The sequence below is a fragment of the Aptenodytes patagonicus genome, chromosome 14, assembly GCF_965638725.1.
Source record: "Aptenodytes patagonicus chromosome 14, bAptPat1.pri.cur, whole genome shotgun sequence".
Taxonomy (NCBI): Eukaryota; Metazoa; Chordata; class Aves; order Sphenisciformes; family Spheniscidae; genus Aptenodytes; species Aptenodytes patagonicus.
Window position 1 is genome coordinate 4,539,446 of NC_134962.1, and position 16,563 is coordinate 4,556,008.

The 16,563-nt window shown below is 41.0% G+C and overlaps 1 protein-coding gene across 1 annotated transcript in view; it reads right to left on the reverse strand.

Moving 5' to 3' along the window:
* Window positions 1-16,563, reverse strand: part of CDH4 (cadherin 4) — a 469,167-nt gene that overhangs the window by 171,318 nt on the left and 281,286 nt on the right. The window contains exon 3 of the mRNA XM_076352033.1: window positions 11,051-11,274. Coding sequence (XP_076208148.1) covers window positions 11,051-11,274 — 224 coding nt within the window. The remainder of the gene's footprint in view (window positions 1-11,050; window positions 11,275-16,563) is intronic.

Genomic DNA, 16,563 nt, shown 5'->3' on the forward strand with positions numbered 1-16,563 from the left:
GAGATTCCTTGTCTGCATTTAGCTCTGGCAATAAAAGGTAAGTCAGAATAACCATCTAGCTAGTGGCTGTCTATGAGCTCCTGCCACTGTTACTCCGTGGCTTGTCAGCCTTCCATTTGTTGGGAGACCCAGGCTAAACTCAACCCCTACTCACAAAAGAGGTCGAAAAATAATTCACTGGAAGAACAGGACATGTGGGATACCTATAGCCCCCCAAGCCCCATCTCTGCTCATGAAAAGAAGGCTGCGAGTCACTGACTTTTCACTAGTCCACAAATAAAACCAGTGAGTGTGAAGAAATACCAGCTTTCTCCTTCCGCTACACTTAGCAGTAGCCAGTCTCGCCAGCTGGCACGTCTCCCCTCCCAGCCAACCTGCCTTTGATATCCGTCAGCCTCTGGCTACAGAGACATCTGGAAGTTATTATCCAGCAGAGCGTATCACAAACCCATTTACATAATATAACATCATATTTTGTGTTCCTGCTTAGCTGAACATTTTGGATCACTCTAATGTTTGGGTAAATAAGCCACCATTCTCTGCATATAAATAACAGTGCGTCTTAGGGTACGTTTGTTGGAGATTATTAATTTTATAGGGCTCAACCTGCAAAATGAAATGCTCTAGGATTCAGCACTAAAATATATTATTCTTGCACTTGGAATAAAAAGTACCTGCGATCAGAGGAGAGGTAATAAGGCTTTTATTTCCCAAGTATCAAAATTATTTACGATTTAACCAGTGTTTTATTTATATGCCAGTCTTATTATTTTTACAGGATCTTTAACACTTCACACTAGACATTTTTCAGAAAAGAAATAATACTTGGCTTGCTTTGTTTCTGGTGTCACTCCTAGGGTTTAACTGAAGCTACGTGTTTTTAATATATTTTTATCAATACAAGGGGATACAAAGCCACCTTTAAGTCCATTGCTCAAACATATTCCTCTTCATCTCCTACATCAATACGTATTTTGGAAACTGGTACCATTTTCTACTGAGAAAAAAATCTATTTAAAAATATTTAATCTGAAGCATTTTTGCTTGTTTCCATGGTAGCTGTGGAAAGGACAGGAGAAAATGATATTTACCAAACAGAAAGTAAGACAATGAAAATATAGCTTAGTTCTTTAACAAAGGGAACACGAGAGCGCTGCAAAATAAACATTTGCATGAATTCTGTTCTAAGGAGACAACATTTTGCTGACATCAGGCATGGCAGTGGAGGACGAATGAGCCCTTTTTTCCCAAAATGCACCGTTTCCCAAGTTTTTGATCTTTTAGCAGAGATAGATATTTCATTTTGTGTTCTCATACAGTATAATGAAAGGGTTGCAGAACAAAAGGCAAATTTATTTATTTTAGGGTAATTGATTCTTTTCTATTTAGGTCATTGCTGAATTTGCCAAAGTTGGAGACAAGAAACAAATAGTTTTAGGAAGATCAGACTTTTTTATTTTAGACTTACTGTTACTACAGTCGATCTATGTGAAGGCATTCTTTAGGAACTGCACAGGTAAGGAATCCATAATCTGTTTTTCTCCTTATCCACCTTCCAGAAATCTGTTATGACTATCTACATTAGCTCTATTTACTAATAGTTGTAAGCTGTGGTAAATTTAATCAAAGATAGCTTCATGTCACGTCCCATTACCATCACGGCATAAATTGCTATTCATGAATGATTTGTGTCAAAGTGCTCTGAAAACTAGTGTTTTAGCAGCAAGATGTTCCAATGTGCACAGTTCTTCAGCAGGGGCATTAAATTAATGTGTTTGCAGAGAAGCCACTAATTGACAATGAGACGTGATTTTGGCAGTAGACTTCCACTTTAAAGATAATGAACAGTGTTCAGATACAGAGAAGAACCCCCTCTGCTCCTAAAACTATCTAATAATTTCTGGTATAAACAGGAATAGAGGGAACCAATCCTGACAGGATATTTCAAGTGCCAAATCAAGCTGTTTGATCATCATGACTTACAAAAGCAAACAGTGGAATTTCAGCGTTTGTGACCTTTATCAAATCTGGCTACATACAGTCAGGAATGTTATGTTTGGTTAGGAACTCATTAAACAAAATTACCTCTCCATTTATAGAAACCATACAATTACAGTATAAAACATTTTAATTAAATCAGCTAGTTAAGCAAAAATTCATTACTTTTTTTTTTATCAGCTAGCAGTGGCGCTGCATAGAGCAGTTCACATTAGAGTCAATTAGTAAGAAAAACTGTCAGATTTGGCAAATGTATGTGCTTCCAGAACACATCAGCTGACAGGGAAGAAAAAGTTTGACTAAAATCTAACAGAGTTACTGCCCCCAGAGGAGGAGAATGAGCCATGTAAAATGCACACACATGCACTGGCCATGCCAAATGCCCCTCTCTCCCAAGGAGTCTGTGTCAAAGCTGAGCAGCCACCTGTATCTGCACTGTTCCTTGATAGCTGAAAAATGAGGCATGCATGCAAATTTAAGGTTGTTAGGTATCTGGCTGGCTTTGCAGACTTTGGAAAATTTTATCCAATATAACTAATGAAACGCGATCAGTGTGACTGAGGAATCAAAATGTTCCGTAGTGTTTTAGGTCTGCAAAGCAAGAAAAAAGCTGAAGAAGAATAACAGGTAAAAGCAGGAAATTTTTAAATAGGGAGAACACAACACTCTGGTTTGTAAGTCAGGCAGGAGAAGATCCTTTCTTTACAAAAAATGCAGCAGGGCCCTTAGTGGGCAACTGTAATTAAATGCAAAGTTAAGTCTGGACTCCAGAGAAAAGAGACACCCACTAGCTCTCGGCAAAACCCACAACGTTGCCATAGAAGACTCTTACTTAAAAAAACAAATCTAGGCTATTCTTTTTGATCAGAAAACCTAACAAGGTTAGTGGCCCAGATAAGGAACTTGTAGACACAGGCTGCAGCTAACATGCAAGCTTGTGCCTTGAGCCAGAACATGGCTTTTCTGGTGGCTGCTGACCAGGTCACCCCCCGCTGGGACAGAAGATGCTGATTTCCCAATACAATTTAATTGAAATTCAGAAATCACCTGAACCCACCCACACCTGTTTGCCTAAATGTTTGGTAAATTATCACCATTGTGAGTTAAAGTCTGGTAAGTTACCAGTGCACTTCAATATGCTTTGCTTTTGTACTAGCAGAATAAGGACACCCGCAGGCAACGCACGCTCACGTTCATTACTGAGCAGACATGGAATGCGAAAGGTATCTCTAAGGTGAGGGCAGTTTCGGCTGGGGTGGAGAGGCAGAGCTGTGCTGAAACTTATTCTGTGGTACCACACTGCACTGATGATTAGAGGTATCTCCTGGACTGAGCACTGCTTTCAAGATTTCAAATGATGTTCTTCCTCTTCCATTCTCTGGAAGAATCGCATACCAGAGCAGGTACATGAGAAATCCATCTGCCTTTGGTGGAATCTTTTATGGTTCCCACAGGTTTCAAGCATCTGTGATACTCTTCTTGTCATTGTCAGGCTCTGTATATTACAAGAGCCTTCAATGAACAGAGGAAGATGACATCATCCACAAAGCACAGCTCTCGATGTACTTTTCTTTCTCATTTTAAGGCTTGAACATCTTATCCCAACATGAAAAGTTCTGATGAGGCTGTTTCCTTGTAAAGTTCCCCACATCAACTTGACCTTTTCACATCCCCTTTGTACGATCTCATCTCACAGTGCTTCTTAGGTAGGATTGTTTAAGAAACATCTAAATTACTGTTGTACTCTACCTTCTAGTGTTTACAAAAAGACACTTCTATCCTCAAGTTAATGTCATTCTCATAATTGGAAGAAGCCATACACAATGGCTTCAGAACTACAAGTACTTCTCAAGAGCGTGGCTATTAAATTACAGAATACTACATACTTGTTACCTGTTCAGATACCTATAGGACAGGAATAAAGGTGGTAGATCTCGTCATATACTGTAAAGTAAAAACAGTTACTGCAGCTTGATATTAGTGCTCTCATTCTTCACATATCTTGTCGAGAAAAATGTGCGAAATATCTGGGCTAGCAAGCTGAGTTCTTCTACCCAGATAAAACTCCTAACAAATAATTTGAAAAATTGTTCCAAAACACATTTCTTTTGCTTCTAGAACTCTGCCTACTACAATTGTTCTTCATCACAGAAAGAAGCAGGAGCAAATCTACCCCTTAACAAGCCTGTGAAAAATTTTAATCTCATTTTATTTTTCTAAAGCCATGAGGTTCAAAAGATACATGAATTAAAATAATCATAATGAATTAAATGTAACAATATTCCTTCTCTTCATAATGTTTGCAAGTAAAAAGATCACAAGAGATTTAAGAGATCACAAGGACCGCTGCCACTTTAGCACAAAGCAAAGTAATTCATTCTGGTACTTCTCCCCAGTATTAGCATGCGAGTTTGCCCTTTCAAGTTATCCTTTGGTTATTTCAAGAGGCTCTTGAGAAAAGGCTGTTCTTCTTTTATTCCCCAATTCTGGAGTGCACCTAAGCAAATGCTTAAATTTGAACACGTGAACACATTCAATTTATCTCCATTTGCATGATGAAATTTAAGTGTGTGTTTAAATGATTTGCTGGACAGAGACAGTGTTTGAAGTCCCACTCCTCACTGGTGGTAATGACAGCCCGCTCAGCCCACCCTGCCACGCTGGACACCCACGCCTGGCTGGTTCTCCTCACTCCTCCAGCCGGCAGTGCCGAAGGGGCAGAACGTGACACAGCTGCACTACCATGAACCATGTCCAGCGAGCAAGGACCTGGCCTCCAGAGGTCAGGAAGAACTGATGCCCTTCTTCGCTCTGAGCTTGTAACTACCAAGCTGTCTCAGCTTGCTGGGCTAAAGAAAAGACACCTCACAGCCCCTAAAAAAAAGTTTATTTTAATGGATGTGCATGCACGAAGCAATTTTTGTCTTTACTCAAACTCATGTTTACACGCAACTGTCAATGGATTGCGACAGCAGCGAAGGCTTTTTTAGGAGATTCAGTCCAAAATATTTTTTGGAAGTGGCAGTCAGACTTCAGCAGTCAACAACAAAGAATGTGAAACCAGAGGTCAAAGGCTTTGATCTCGCAAGGGCAAGGCACACATCACAGGCAGGCAGTACGCAGCAGTCCAAGGGTTTTGTTTTATCAGAAAAAACTTATTTCTGCGTAGGCAGTTCAATCCTTAGGACTTCTTTTTGTTTGAAGGAAGACAGATCTGCAGTGAATTTCACTTACGGATGATCTTTCTAGTACGGCTTTGAGCCTGACCCTTGGTAAGATGCTGACTATTTAAGAACTAAATGCAGCAAGTGCAGCACTCGGAAACTTCCCATAGTGGGCTGATTTTCCAAGGCGATGAGCACCTGTATGTCATATCTTATCTTGGTTTCAGTGCAAGGCAATGTGATTCAACACACCTGAAAATCAGGCCAAGTAAGTTCACATGTTTTCACAAACAGCATTTTCATCTCATGCAATGATTAAATGCTAGATGTTCAAATTCACTTAAGCATGAGGTCAGACAAGGTCACCTGATGCATCTTCATTAGACTTCCACAATTAACATGAGCAGTCTCACTGGTAACAATTATATGATATTAATTTATTAGTCATCTGCTTTCTGATCTGTTCCACGGATCTGATTTACTAAAACCCCAAACAATGTCTCACAAGTTACCTATCTAGCCTGACTGACTGTGATCAGTCAAGGCCTTGTTTCACTGATGAGGATACAGAAATAAAAATGATGCCGGCTGCCGTTTTACTGGACTTAGTTACTACCTTGGATCCCCCCCAGAGGTCATCAAACAGGACAGCCCCAGCATAACAATCCAGTACTTAAAATGTGCATAAATATGTCCAGAAAAAGGCAAGATGACAAATACAGTCTCATTTCTTCAGCTCCTCTCTAGGGATAACACAGTTTGATGGGGCAAACTCCATCACCCTGATGCCATATATAGTATCTCATCCCAATGCAGGGGAAGGAAGGAAAGGGAACAAATGCGGTGGCTCTTTTTCCCATTTCTTCCAAGCACACCCACTTGAGAGCATCAGGAAGACCAGGAGCGCTGGAAGCACAACTCCCACTTAAGCTGTCATTTTCTTCCATCAAGGAAAGGCTACATCTTCATTGCTCCCAGGCCCTGTGCAGAGCATCCTGGCTAGCACAATAACCAAGGTCATAAACAAGATCAGTGCTGAATAAGCCTTTCCTTGCCCAGAGGCCTTTGTATTTGTGATCAGCAATAAAAGGCTGTACTGGAATTTAAAATCTCAGCCAGGTGAAATGCCAGAGATGGTTATTTAAAGGCTTTAAATAAAAAAAAAAAAAAACCTGGCTGTAAGAATCAGCTTTTCACACTCATATTGTATGGCTGTGGACTCATACCTGGGTTATGAAAGAAGCCCAAAATAAGACGAGACGTAATAAAACGCAAGCTGGGCTTAAGCGAGCATTGATTTTTGACAGTAGTTCTCAATGTTATAAACACTAGCTGCATAACCATGCATTTGCAAGATTTTAATTGCACAATTCCCAGTGATTTAACATTGCAAAAATTTACATACTTCCATGCTCAGAATGTGAGAAGCTAAGACAATGAGAAACTTAGGCTGACATAAACAGGATTCAAAGAAAACAATATTTTTTTTTCTAAAATAAGTCACTGGCAGCAGATGACTGGCATCCTACATGTACTGAATATATCCTGTATCTCCAAGCTCTTTTGCTGTGAATTCCTTTCTGTGCTGTATTTCTATGATCCTGATTTTAACTCATGACGTGAGAACTACAGAAAAATACATAAACTAATAAAGAAGAAAATTTGCCAGACATGCCTTAACATGCTTAGACACATACAAGCACTGAAGAATAAAGAAAAGATTAATATGAAAGAGTGGGCCAGAACTTCAGATGGGACAAGCCAACATGGGTAGCGGAGGACGTGGATTAGCAAGGAGTGACAAGGAGGAGCTTGGACTGTACAGACACAGAGGGTAGTGTGGGAAGTGAAGGACAAATGGTACATATCCATCCACGTACTTAGGAAGACTTGAGTTTCTGCAACTAAGAAACGGAGGACACTCTGAAGATTGAAGTCTTCAGCACTGTCACTGTTCACAAACATAATCTTCATTTTTAGACTTCTGGTTGAATCAATATCCAACTGTTAGAAATAGTAGCATGCACTCTTAGAAAAGAAGACATTGCACTGCTAATTCCAGGTAAGTAAAGTCTGGCTTTACTTTGTTTTCTTCTGGAGCTTTATCCCACTCAAGTTTATCTTTCATAAATGCTGACACAAGCTACAAGGACTTTATATTATTTCATAAAAAACTTTTTTCTTTTCTTTTCTTTCTTTCTCTTTTTCTTTCCAAATTATCCCCACAGGTCCGATTGATACTTTCAATTGCAACAACAGGCAGCCAGACAAGAACAGTACAAGAAACTTTATCTTAAGTATTTATTGTTTTGCTAGAATATCACTCAGTTTCCTCTGGGGTAATTCAGCACTCCTGTGGGAAATATGTGACCTCATTTGCATTTTCTAATTGAATTGCTATCAGGTTTCCTGCAAGACTGAACAAAAAAAGTTCCTAGAGTCACTTGTATTAACCAGAAAAAAGTTTCGTTCAAGTGTTTGCTGGGGAGGAGGGGAAAAGGTATGCTTCACGTATCATAAAATACATTTTTACCTTCTTTGCTATCATTTCATCCCACTAACATTAAACTTTAATGTAGTAGTTAGAATTCTTTCATTACAGTGGTTACAGTGAAAATTTGCAGATTTGCCCAGGTTATTCAGTCATCTAAAGCAATTACCACATTTATAAGGCCAACACTATGAAGGAGGGGAAGCTGTCATTGTATTGGGTCACTCACCATTAAAATGTCAGCTTGCACCGAGAGTAATGGCACAGCTGTGGGATCTGAGTCATGGGTATAGACACCAAAACCTCTGATTTTGCAATGAAAGTACACAAGGGGACAACTATCCCAACAGGAGCCATCCTGAACTAATCTGCCACCCTGAAAGCATGCTGGCCACCACCAAAGCTCTCCCAGCCCATTACGCAGACTTCCAGTCTTACATATTGTGATAATAAAGGATCACAAATCCAAAGGATCATGTATTGCGGGGTTTATCCTCTGCGCCCTCCTGGGAAGTAGACCACTGCCTCCATTTTGCAGGCAGGCTACAGGAGACTGGGTTTGCTCCCCCCAGAACGCACCAGGAATTTGCAGCAGAGCAGCGACCTCACTTCTGGTCCCCCATGACCTCAGCCAGTATCCCAACAACGTCGACTTCTCCTCTAACACTTATTCTGTATTAACCTGCACAATAAACCAAATGTCTAATAATGGCCACTCCAGGAGGGCTAATCATGTTTTCATGAAGCTTTAATCCATGGATAATTGTGAACTAAATTCTGATTTATCCTTTCAGAGGTGATTCAGCGGGGCAGCAAGCCTCCCGTCACACAGTGGGGCTGCCCCAGCTGAGGGCCATCAGTCATGGAGAAGCCTACAGAAACACAGAGGATGGGCGAGCAAGGCAGAAGGACCTGTTTGTGCTGTAGGTGCCAGCAAACAGAGATCAGTAGGTGCTGTATGGCAAATTTCATGCCAATTATTTATAATGTCTGGGAACTGCTCAGCATTTTCACAAAATCAGTCACAAATTTACAAAAATGGAAATGGATGTATGCGCCAGAACAGAGAGTTGGTCTCTCTCCCTCTCTCATGTCACCTCCTTCTTTCTCTCCCATATTTGCCATCTCCATATCCTGAATATTACACAACAGTCTGAAATGTCTTTAAAAAAATTATGTAGTTCTGCTTGAGTCATATTATACTACACAAAACCAAGTGTGAAATCTGCTTCTAGTAAAAGCCACAAAATGTAGTATATTAGGGTCATGGCCTGAAACACATTGAACTGTATATTGTTAGGTTTTGGGGTTTTTTTTAGCACAAACACTATTATTTTTTAAAATAATTTTATAATCATATTTATTTCTTTAGTAAACAAAGGATTATTTTGCTTGCAAAAAGCACAAGCATTTAAATAAAACACAAGTCGGATGCCTGCTATAGGGACCCACAATAAAACTGCTTATAACCTTGTCATTAGTCTTGTTTTCCATATTTTTCCAGCCTCAAACCACACACTAATAAGGCTTTTAGAAAGAAGGGATATGAATTTTAAAAAGCTTAGCTCTCTCTGTTTTGAACCAGAGTTCAGCTTACATTAACATTAGATGAATTTCCAACCAAATATTTTACTAAAACAGAAATGTGTGCTTATTCAATTTTCTTTCTGCTACACTGAGAAGAAATTTAAAGCAGTATATAAGACACCTTACTTTGTTCCTTCAATATTTAATTACTTTTAGAAGGAAGCAGTATTTCTTTGGTTAGAAAAAGGCAAATACAGTTGACATAACATACAGGGCTTAATTATATCTTGCACAAGCCAGAGTCTTACTGAAGAACAGCAGAAGTGTATTTATACGACTCCAAGCTATGCAAAACCTCGGGGGTCAGCCCATTGGGCAATTCCTAGATTTAAGTCTCTCCAAGTCTTTTCCTCGTCTCACACGTGGCAAAAATCCTCCCAAATGGCACAGACCCACATGGCGGCATTCTGACAATACAGCACAGAAAGTCTCTCCCTCTTTTCCCCCTCCTTCTCTGCCCAAGCACTGAAGAAAAGAGTAAAGGAGAGGCCAGTCTTGCTATTTTGACAATTACTGTGGTGCATTAATCCAAACTACAGCCATGGCCAAGTGACCTTGCCTGTCCCTGAACTAGCCATGACTGTTCCCCAGGACACACACCTTCATCCTTGCTCTGCAGGTCTTCAAGATCCAGCAATAAATCACACTCTTCAGCCAATTTCCTGCCAAATCCTGCTTAAATGTAACCACCCAACCATCACAGAATTGGGTTTTCTGAGTAGGTCCCAGACAATATAACTGTGTTTACTCAGCGTATTACAGCATCTTCAGCCCAGACTAACACTGAAAAGGAAGGAGGAGAAAATGAAAAGGTGGAGAACTGCTGCTGCCAAAGATGGTATGGAAGAGGTGGGACAAAGACAGCTACTCAAGGAGCAGACCAGAAGAAAAGTGTTTTCATGAAGCAGTCCCCAATTACAATGGCACTGTGCAGCCCACCTCCGCATTTAACTGAAGCAATACTGCTCTCAGACTGCTGGGCAGGGCCATATCCTTCCTGCTTTTCAGCTATGTGTACGAAACTAAAAAAGAAAGAAAGCACCTGTAACCTTCTATCTGAAATACTGAACGGTGCTGGCTTTTCACTCTTCAGCTGTGGGGAAGACACTGGCATGGAGCGGAGGGGACGTTTGCCACTGCTGGGCCACGTTGTGCTTTGCTGCCCTGCTGGCCTGTGCTGCGTTTGAGCATGTGTCCCTTATCAGGCAGCTGCAATGCTCCCTGTCCTTGCTGTGTTGGAAGGGAACAAGCTCAAATCTCCCCTCTGGAAGCACCCCACGGAGCTGCAGGGCCATGCAGATGGCTCATGGAGAGAAAGGAATCACCGCAAAAAACAGATGTCTTAGCAGCACGGCAGCAGCAGCCAGTGCGCGACTCCAGGTCTACGCTGGAGTAGACAAAAGAAATCTGAACTTAACCTCATATTTCTCAAGATGATGGTTGACTTAGACTCTGGAGAGAGGGAGGTACCCTTCATTTGCAGCTTTTATTTCAAGTCAAGAGAGAGCATTAGCAGTGAGACGCAAACACAAGGTATATCACCTGCAGTATATAACAGAGCCAAGCAGTCACTTAAAAATATGAAAGTGTGAACTTAGAGAATGCTTCCCTCACTGGTGACCTTAAATCATTTCTGTCAGAGATGATCAAGGATCACTTGCAAGAAATTTGCTGCTGCTTGTGGTGTTTTCTACCCAGACACTTCCTCTGGCAACACAAACAATTTGACGCTGCATGTGACTTTTAAAGGTTTGGGGAACACAGGCAAAGGAAGAATGAAATAAGAAAAAGAGCTTTGAAAACTTCTTACCTTGTGTCCATTGTGTTGCGACTTCTCTGCCACCAGAAACCTGACAATCGCCTCCCATCTGCCCAGGGTCTGGGGATCCCACGCGGTCACCATCAGGATCAGCTGCTTCGAGGGCATTTGCACCTGGTGGGCAGCATACATGGTCCCATCCGCCCTCACCTTGAAGTCCAGGCTGTTGGTTTCATACCGAACTCCCTTGTTACCGGCACAGTTATTAAATTTTACTAGAACAGAGAGCAAGAGATGGAAGAAACGTGTGAGATTGGCGTGATAAGAAAAGCAATCAAATACAAGTTTCAGACATTTAATTTTCACTGATGTCTTCTGTATCTCTAATAACCATCAAGGAAATGATTTAACTGTTTCTTCGACCTTTCAGGAGTGCTCTTGTGCTTTATCTCCGTTCCCCAGGGAAGAAGTTGTAAGCCATTTTTAAAGTATTTGATACAGTTTCATTAGATCTCAAACACAGCTGTTCCCCATTTCTACAAGTGGATTTCTCCCTTGTCGCCATTATCTTTTAAATTCGACTAGAGTCTATTACCCACACTGTGGGTATTTTTTTGCACGAAATGTTCTCCATTTCCCTAACCCTTCAATAACCTACTTACCAGATAGCCTATTTGCACATTCTTAACTGAAATTCAAAAGCCCATAACAATTCAATTATCAGAAATATAAAACCAAAAATCTTAAACAAAGAAGAAAAATTAAAACCGTTCTGCGGATTGCATCCACTGCTGGAACGGGACCCCCCCAACCAGAGCTGCAATCCCACCCTGGCTGACCCCCCCATACGTTACAGCTACCACAAAGAAGAACTGTAAAACTTCGCTTTGCAAACTTGTCATTTAAAAGCCTACACTGTTAGATCAAAGCTCCCCAGTTGCTGATATTTTTATTTTCAGCTTTTTTCGGTCAAATTCTTTTACAGTCTAGTTTGAAAACTATTTTTATTGGTATTGCGAAACATGTCACATACATTAGGCTGGAAAAAACCCAAACTATTATATGACAAAATTGACAAATCTGATAGAAATTGAACCTGCAGCTAATCACATAGGAAACAAAACACTTTCTGCCATTTGAGTAATCCACAGGGCGGAACACACATGTGGTGAAGGAAAACATATTGTACCCGTAAAAACATCTCAAGTGAGTGAGAATGGATATACAGCTTTCTAGCTAGGATCGTTACAGGGGTTCTCATGCTGCGGCTTCTGAGTGCTTCGCAGCAATGCTCCTAGCCTGCCATGAGATAAGGAAAACCTGCTAGTCCAAGTCACATGCAGCTTCAGCAGGCACTTAATCTTTGCACAAGAAAAGCTAGGTCAGATGAATCTTACCTAGATTGGCTGTGGTGGGAGGAGAAGGGATGCATTGGCAATCCAGGGGAGAAGAGCTCCTGGGCCAGTTTTACCCCAAACATCCCCTTCCCCTCATACCATAGCTGACTGCTTCTGCAGTGCTGCTTTGAGCTGAATCAGGGACTAATCTGGATTTAAATAAAAATATCTGAGGGATGGCACAGGTGAAAGAAAAAAGCAGCCAGGAAACTGCTCAACCAGTCCTGCTGCCAAAGCCCCCGGTACCATCACAACATGGAGAAATGAGGAGCAGAGTGTAGTGGTGGAAGGGAAAATCCATCCCCTCCTTCACCAAACTGCACCTCTCAATAACCGGGGTGCTTGTGATCATGTCGTAGCTATACATCTCACAGAGGCTTTCCATGTTACATATTCATTTAGACCACATTTGAACATTTTTATGTGTGTGGTGGGAACTGTTACCTAATGCTGCAGTAATTATTGGGCGCAAACAGCAAATGTCACACATTGATTTATAAAAAAGAAGATGGATAAAGTTATCTAGTATATAAAAAAACCCCGTGGGTAATGCTTTTAAGCAATTTCATTGTCATAGCCTACACCATTAAAATCTTGTTTAATCTGGAATCCAGGGAAAACAAAAGTCCCTCAGTTTTGTTTCGGAAAGCGGACGTTTGCCCATCTTCACTTTTCTCTGTAGCTCAGACTGCAGCAAGTAACCTCCATGCCTATCTCACCTGAAATGCTTTAGTCGAGACATTTGACCAGTTATCTCTGCTATCACCAGAAGCATAACAAATGTTTTTCAATGTAACACGAAGTAGCATCTCCTGCATTACTCAAAGTTTAAATGAAACTTTGGTCACAATTTTTTAAGGGACAGGATATTACTTAATTGCTACTTTGACCACAGTTTGAAGCTCTTGGCACCCTTGCTTTCAGTCACTGAGTGTCAGAGCACAGAGCAGATATTCAGCTGTCTGGAGGAGGGGACCTCTGTCTTACAAAGGTGAGACTTCCATTCAGATAAATAAATAAAGAAGAAAGCCTACAGGATTGAGTCTTCCATAGTTTCCAGAAAAGCTAGGAATTATCTCAAACTGCAAAGCTCACGTGTACAAGTTGGAAGCCAAACTTAAAAAAAATACATGACTGTGTTGAGGCTTCAAACTTCAGCATCGTCAGAGCTGGAGCTTGGGCCCTTCTTGAGGTGCCATGTGCCATGCAGCGCATGGGCCATCCCACCCAAACCCAACCAGCGCTGAGGGCTACCAGTCCATGCTAGCAAGCCAATGCTCTGGCCTTTAGGTCAACCTGCACACAATAGCTGGTCTCCTGAAGGCCAAAATTTCTTATCCCCCAAAATGAGGTTTCAGTTCTAAATGGCCTGCTGGGGACAATGCGTGGTCAACACTAACTCCAAAACTCTGTGGTGCTACCATCAATCTGACCATATGGGCAATCCCAGGTCAGTTCTCAGACCCATGCCAGGCCCTGCTCGCTTTAACAGTAAAGACAGTTTTTAGATTAGTCTGAAAAATAAAAACTCATGAAAGCACTGAATGAGGTTAAACACACACACGGTTTGGTGGCACCTACAAGAACCAACGCTGCACACCCGGAGAAACCAGAACAGCCTCAGAGACCTGCGAGGTGACTGGTGCTGCCAGGGGAGATCCCCCACACCCCCGGGGACCACCCCGCTGCGAGATCTCCGTCATCTCTCAGGAATTTCTGCAAATCTCCTCCGCGTTCACAGCTATAATAAATATGTGTGAACACATTGAGTGCTTCACTGCTAATATGTGATTTATTTTCAGCTCCGTGCCATCAGCATTGTTAGAAACAAGGTCCATCAATTGGTGTATGATTTCACCCCTCTGCTATATAATGGCAATGCAAAAAGCAAGTTCCATCTGTATCTCCTGAAGTACTCACGTATCATATACAAAAAGACATTTGAAGAAGAGAGAGAGGAGTGATAATGACTGCACATTAAAAACAATTTGGAGCTTACTTTGATTTTATTGAGATTAAAAGAAAGCCCTACAGTGTACTAGTAGTCTGAGAGAAAAAAAAAATCCCTTCCTATACGTGTATGTAGTGATTCCAGTATTCAAAGTACTTAAACATCTGCTTAAGACACAGCGCATGGCTCCAACATGCTGCTCTGGTGTCATGTGTCACTGTCTCGACTTTTATGCTCCATTATCTAAAAATGGCTACCTCTTAGACAAAGTCCCTCTGTGACTCACTAATTACTTCCATTAGTTTAAAACAAACTTGACTTGAGACAGAGAAAATCCTGAGAGAAATTAAGTCTAATTTTTTAAACAAGCAACGTAACGTCTCTGCTCCACATTGCTCTTCTCAGGTAGCACAGGTAGATGAATGCTCAGCAATGAATTAACACAGCCAACTCCTCTCCAAAGAGTCCTTAGGAGTTGCTAACACAAAAAGGCTTCAAGGACGTCTGGATTCCATAATGTTTAGTCACTACGAGGGACCGCACCTTGCACGGCAGCAAACAGGCCACGGCTCACCCAAGTGGCTTTGCAGAACATTTCAGCCACACAGGGGAGACAATACAGAAACTCATCAGAGCTTGAACATTAGGGATCACCATGTTCAGCTGCTGTCAGGCATAGCTGTTCCTACTGCTCTAGGCACCGTTTGTACACAGCGTAGAAAACACATCTGCAACACAGTATAGACAAACTGCTCACACTTTCAACACATGGTTGCAAGGACTCTCATTAGAAATCCTGTGCTCATCCTCCTTGCTGCCCTATGAAAATGATTCCTTGGGATGTTACATGACTACTGAGATGCACTGTTATATATACACACACACACATATATACGTGATCATATATATATAGAAAAAAATATTTTTTCCAAATATATGTGTATAGGTTTGGAAAAAATATCCAATTATCGCTCTATAATAAATACCATAGCTCAAGGAAAGGAGACCTTGTCCGTATTTTCATATTCCACCTCTTACCTCTACTCTTTGCTCGCATGGAAACAGAAATGAAAATTTCATCCAATGGCAGAAAACTTTTGCTTTTTTTTTTCTCTCTCTCCTTTAGAAAGCTCTAAGTCTCTGTAATTTGCAGTTGATGGAACTCTTGACTTTAAAATAATTTAATAAATAAACAAACATTGGCTCTGTTTACTAGACTTAGATCTCTCTGTGGACGCAAATCCATCTTTCTTTGACCAGTTTGAAGTCTAAAAAACACTGCATGAATTTAACATTCAAAAGCTGCAACATCAGTAATTAGGATTTCAGATAAACAGCAGAGCCATACATCTATCATTTTTACAGGACGGTAAAAAAAGAAAACTTTTTTTAATATACTCTGGAAAAATGTTCAGTGATGCTTATCGAAAGCTTCTGCTGAAAACAGCATCAAATGCCTGATGAAAAGAAAACCAAGAAGGCACCCTCATTAGCAGGCTTATAGGTTTAACCCTTTACCCTCATCATTTTTAATTGCTTCTCTATGAAAGGAGGAACTATGACAATTTGATATACTGAAATAGGTATTGAGTGATGGGCAAGGAAGCTGCAGGAGTCTGCAGCAAACTGCTGGGCATCTGAGAAAAAAAAATAGTATCTTTCTTCAGAAAAGACACAGGGTGAAAAAAAACTCAACAAGTTTTGCATTGTTCCCTTTTATTATTTAGCTTGTTAAGCTAGCTGGACAGAGTCAAATGATCAAGTGAGGATCTTGAAAGATGTACGAATACACTGAACTTCCTTGCCCCCAAATGTCTGAGAAATATATTGAATTTAATAGGACTATAAATGGTATAAATCAAAGAATTCACTTTAAGCGTTATCCTTCTGGATTCTCCTTTAACTTCTCCTAGTCCATTAAAAAGTGCCCCCTCTGGCAAGCTGCACAGGGCTGGAAGAGCAGGAGGGATAATACTTATTTATTAGGATATACCCCCTGGCAGGACATCATCCCACAGTTCAGGATATGGGTCCCTTCAGGACTCTGCTTTTCACCATGGTTTTGAGGATTATTGTTGCGAAGATGTTTCTTTCCTGATAAACTTCAAAGCAGCAAATACACACCCCTATTTACAGCAGGATCCTGTCTGCTTTTCAAGCTGTGCCTCTTGAACAGCTCCCTTAACACCCAGCGCAACTGTGATAAACCTAAGCCA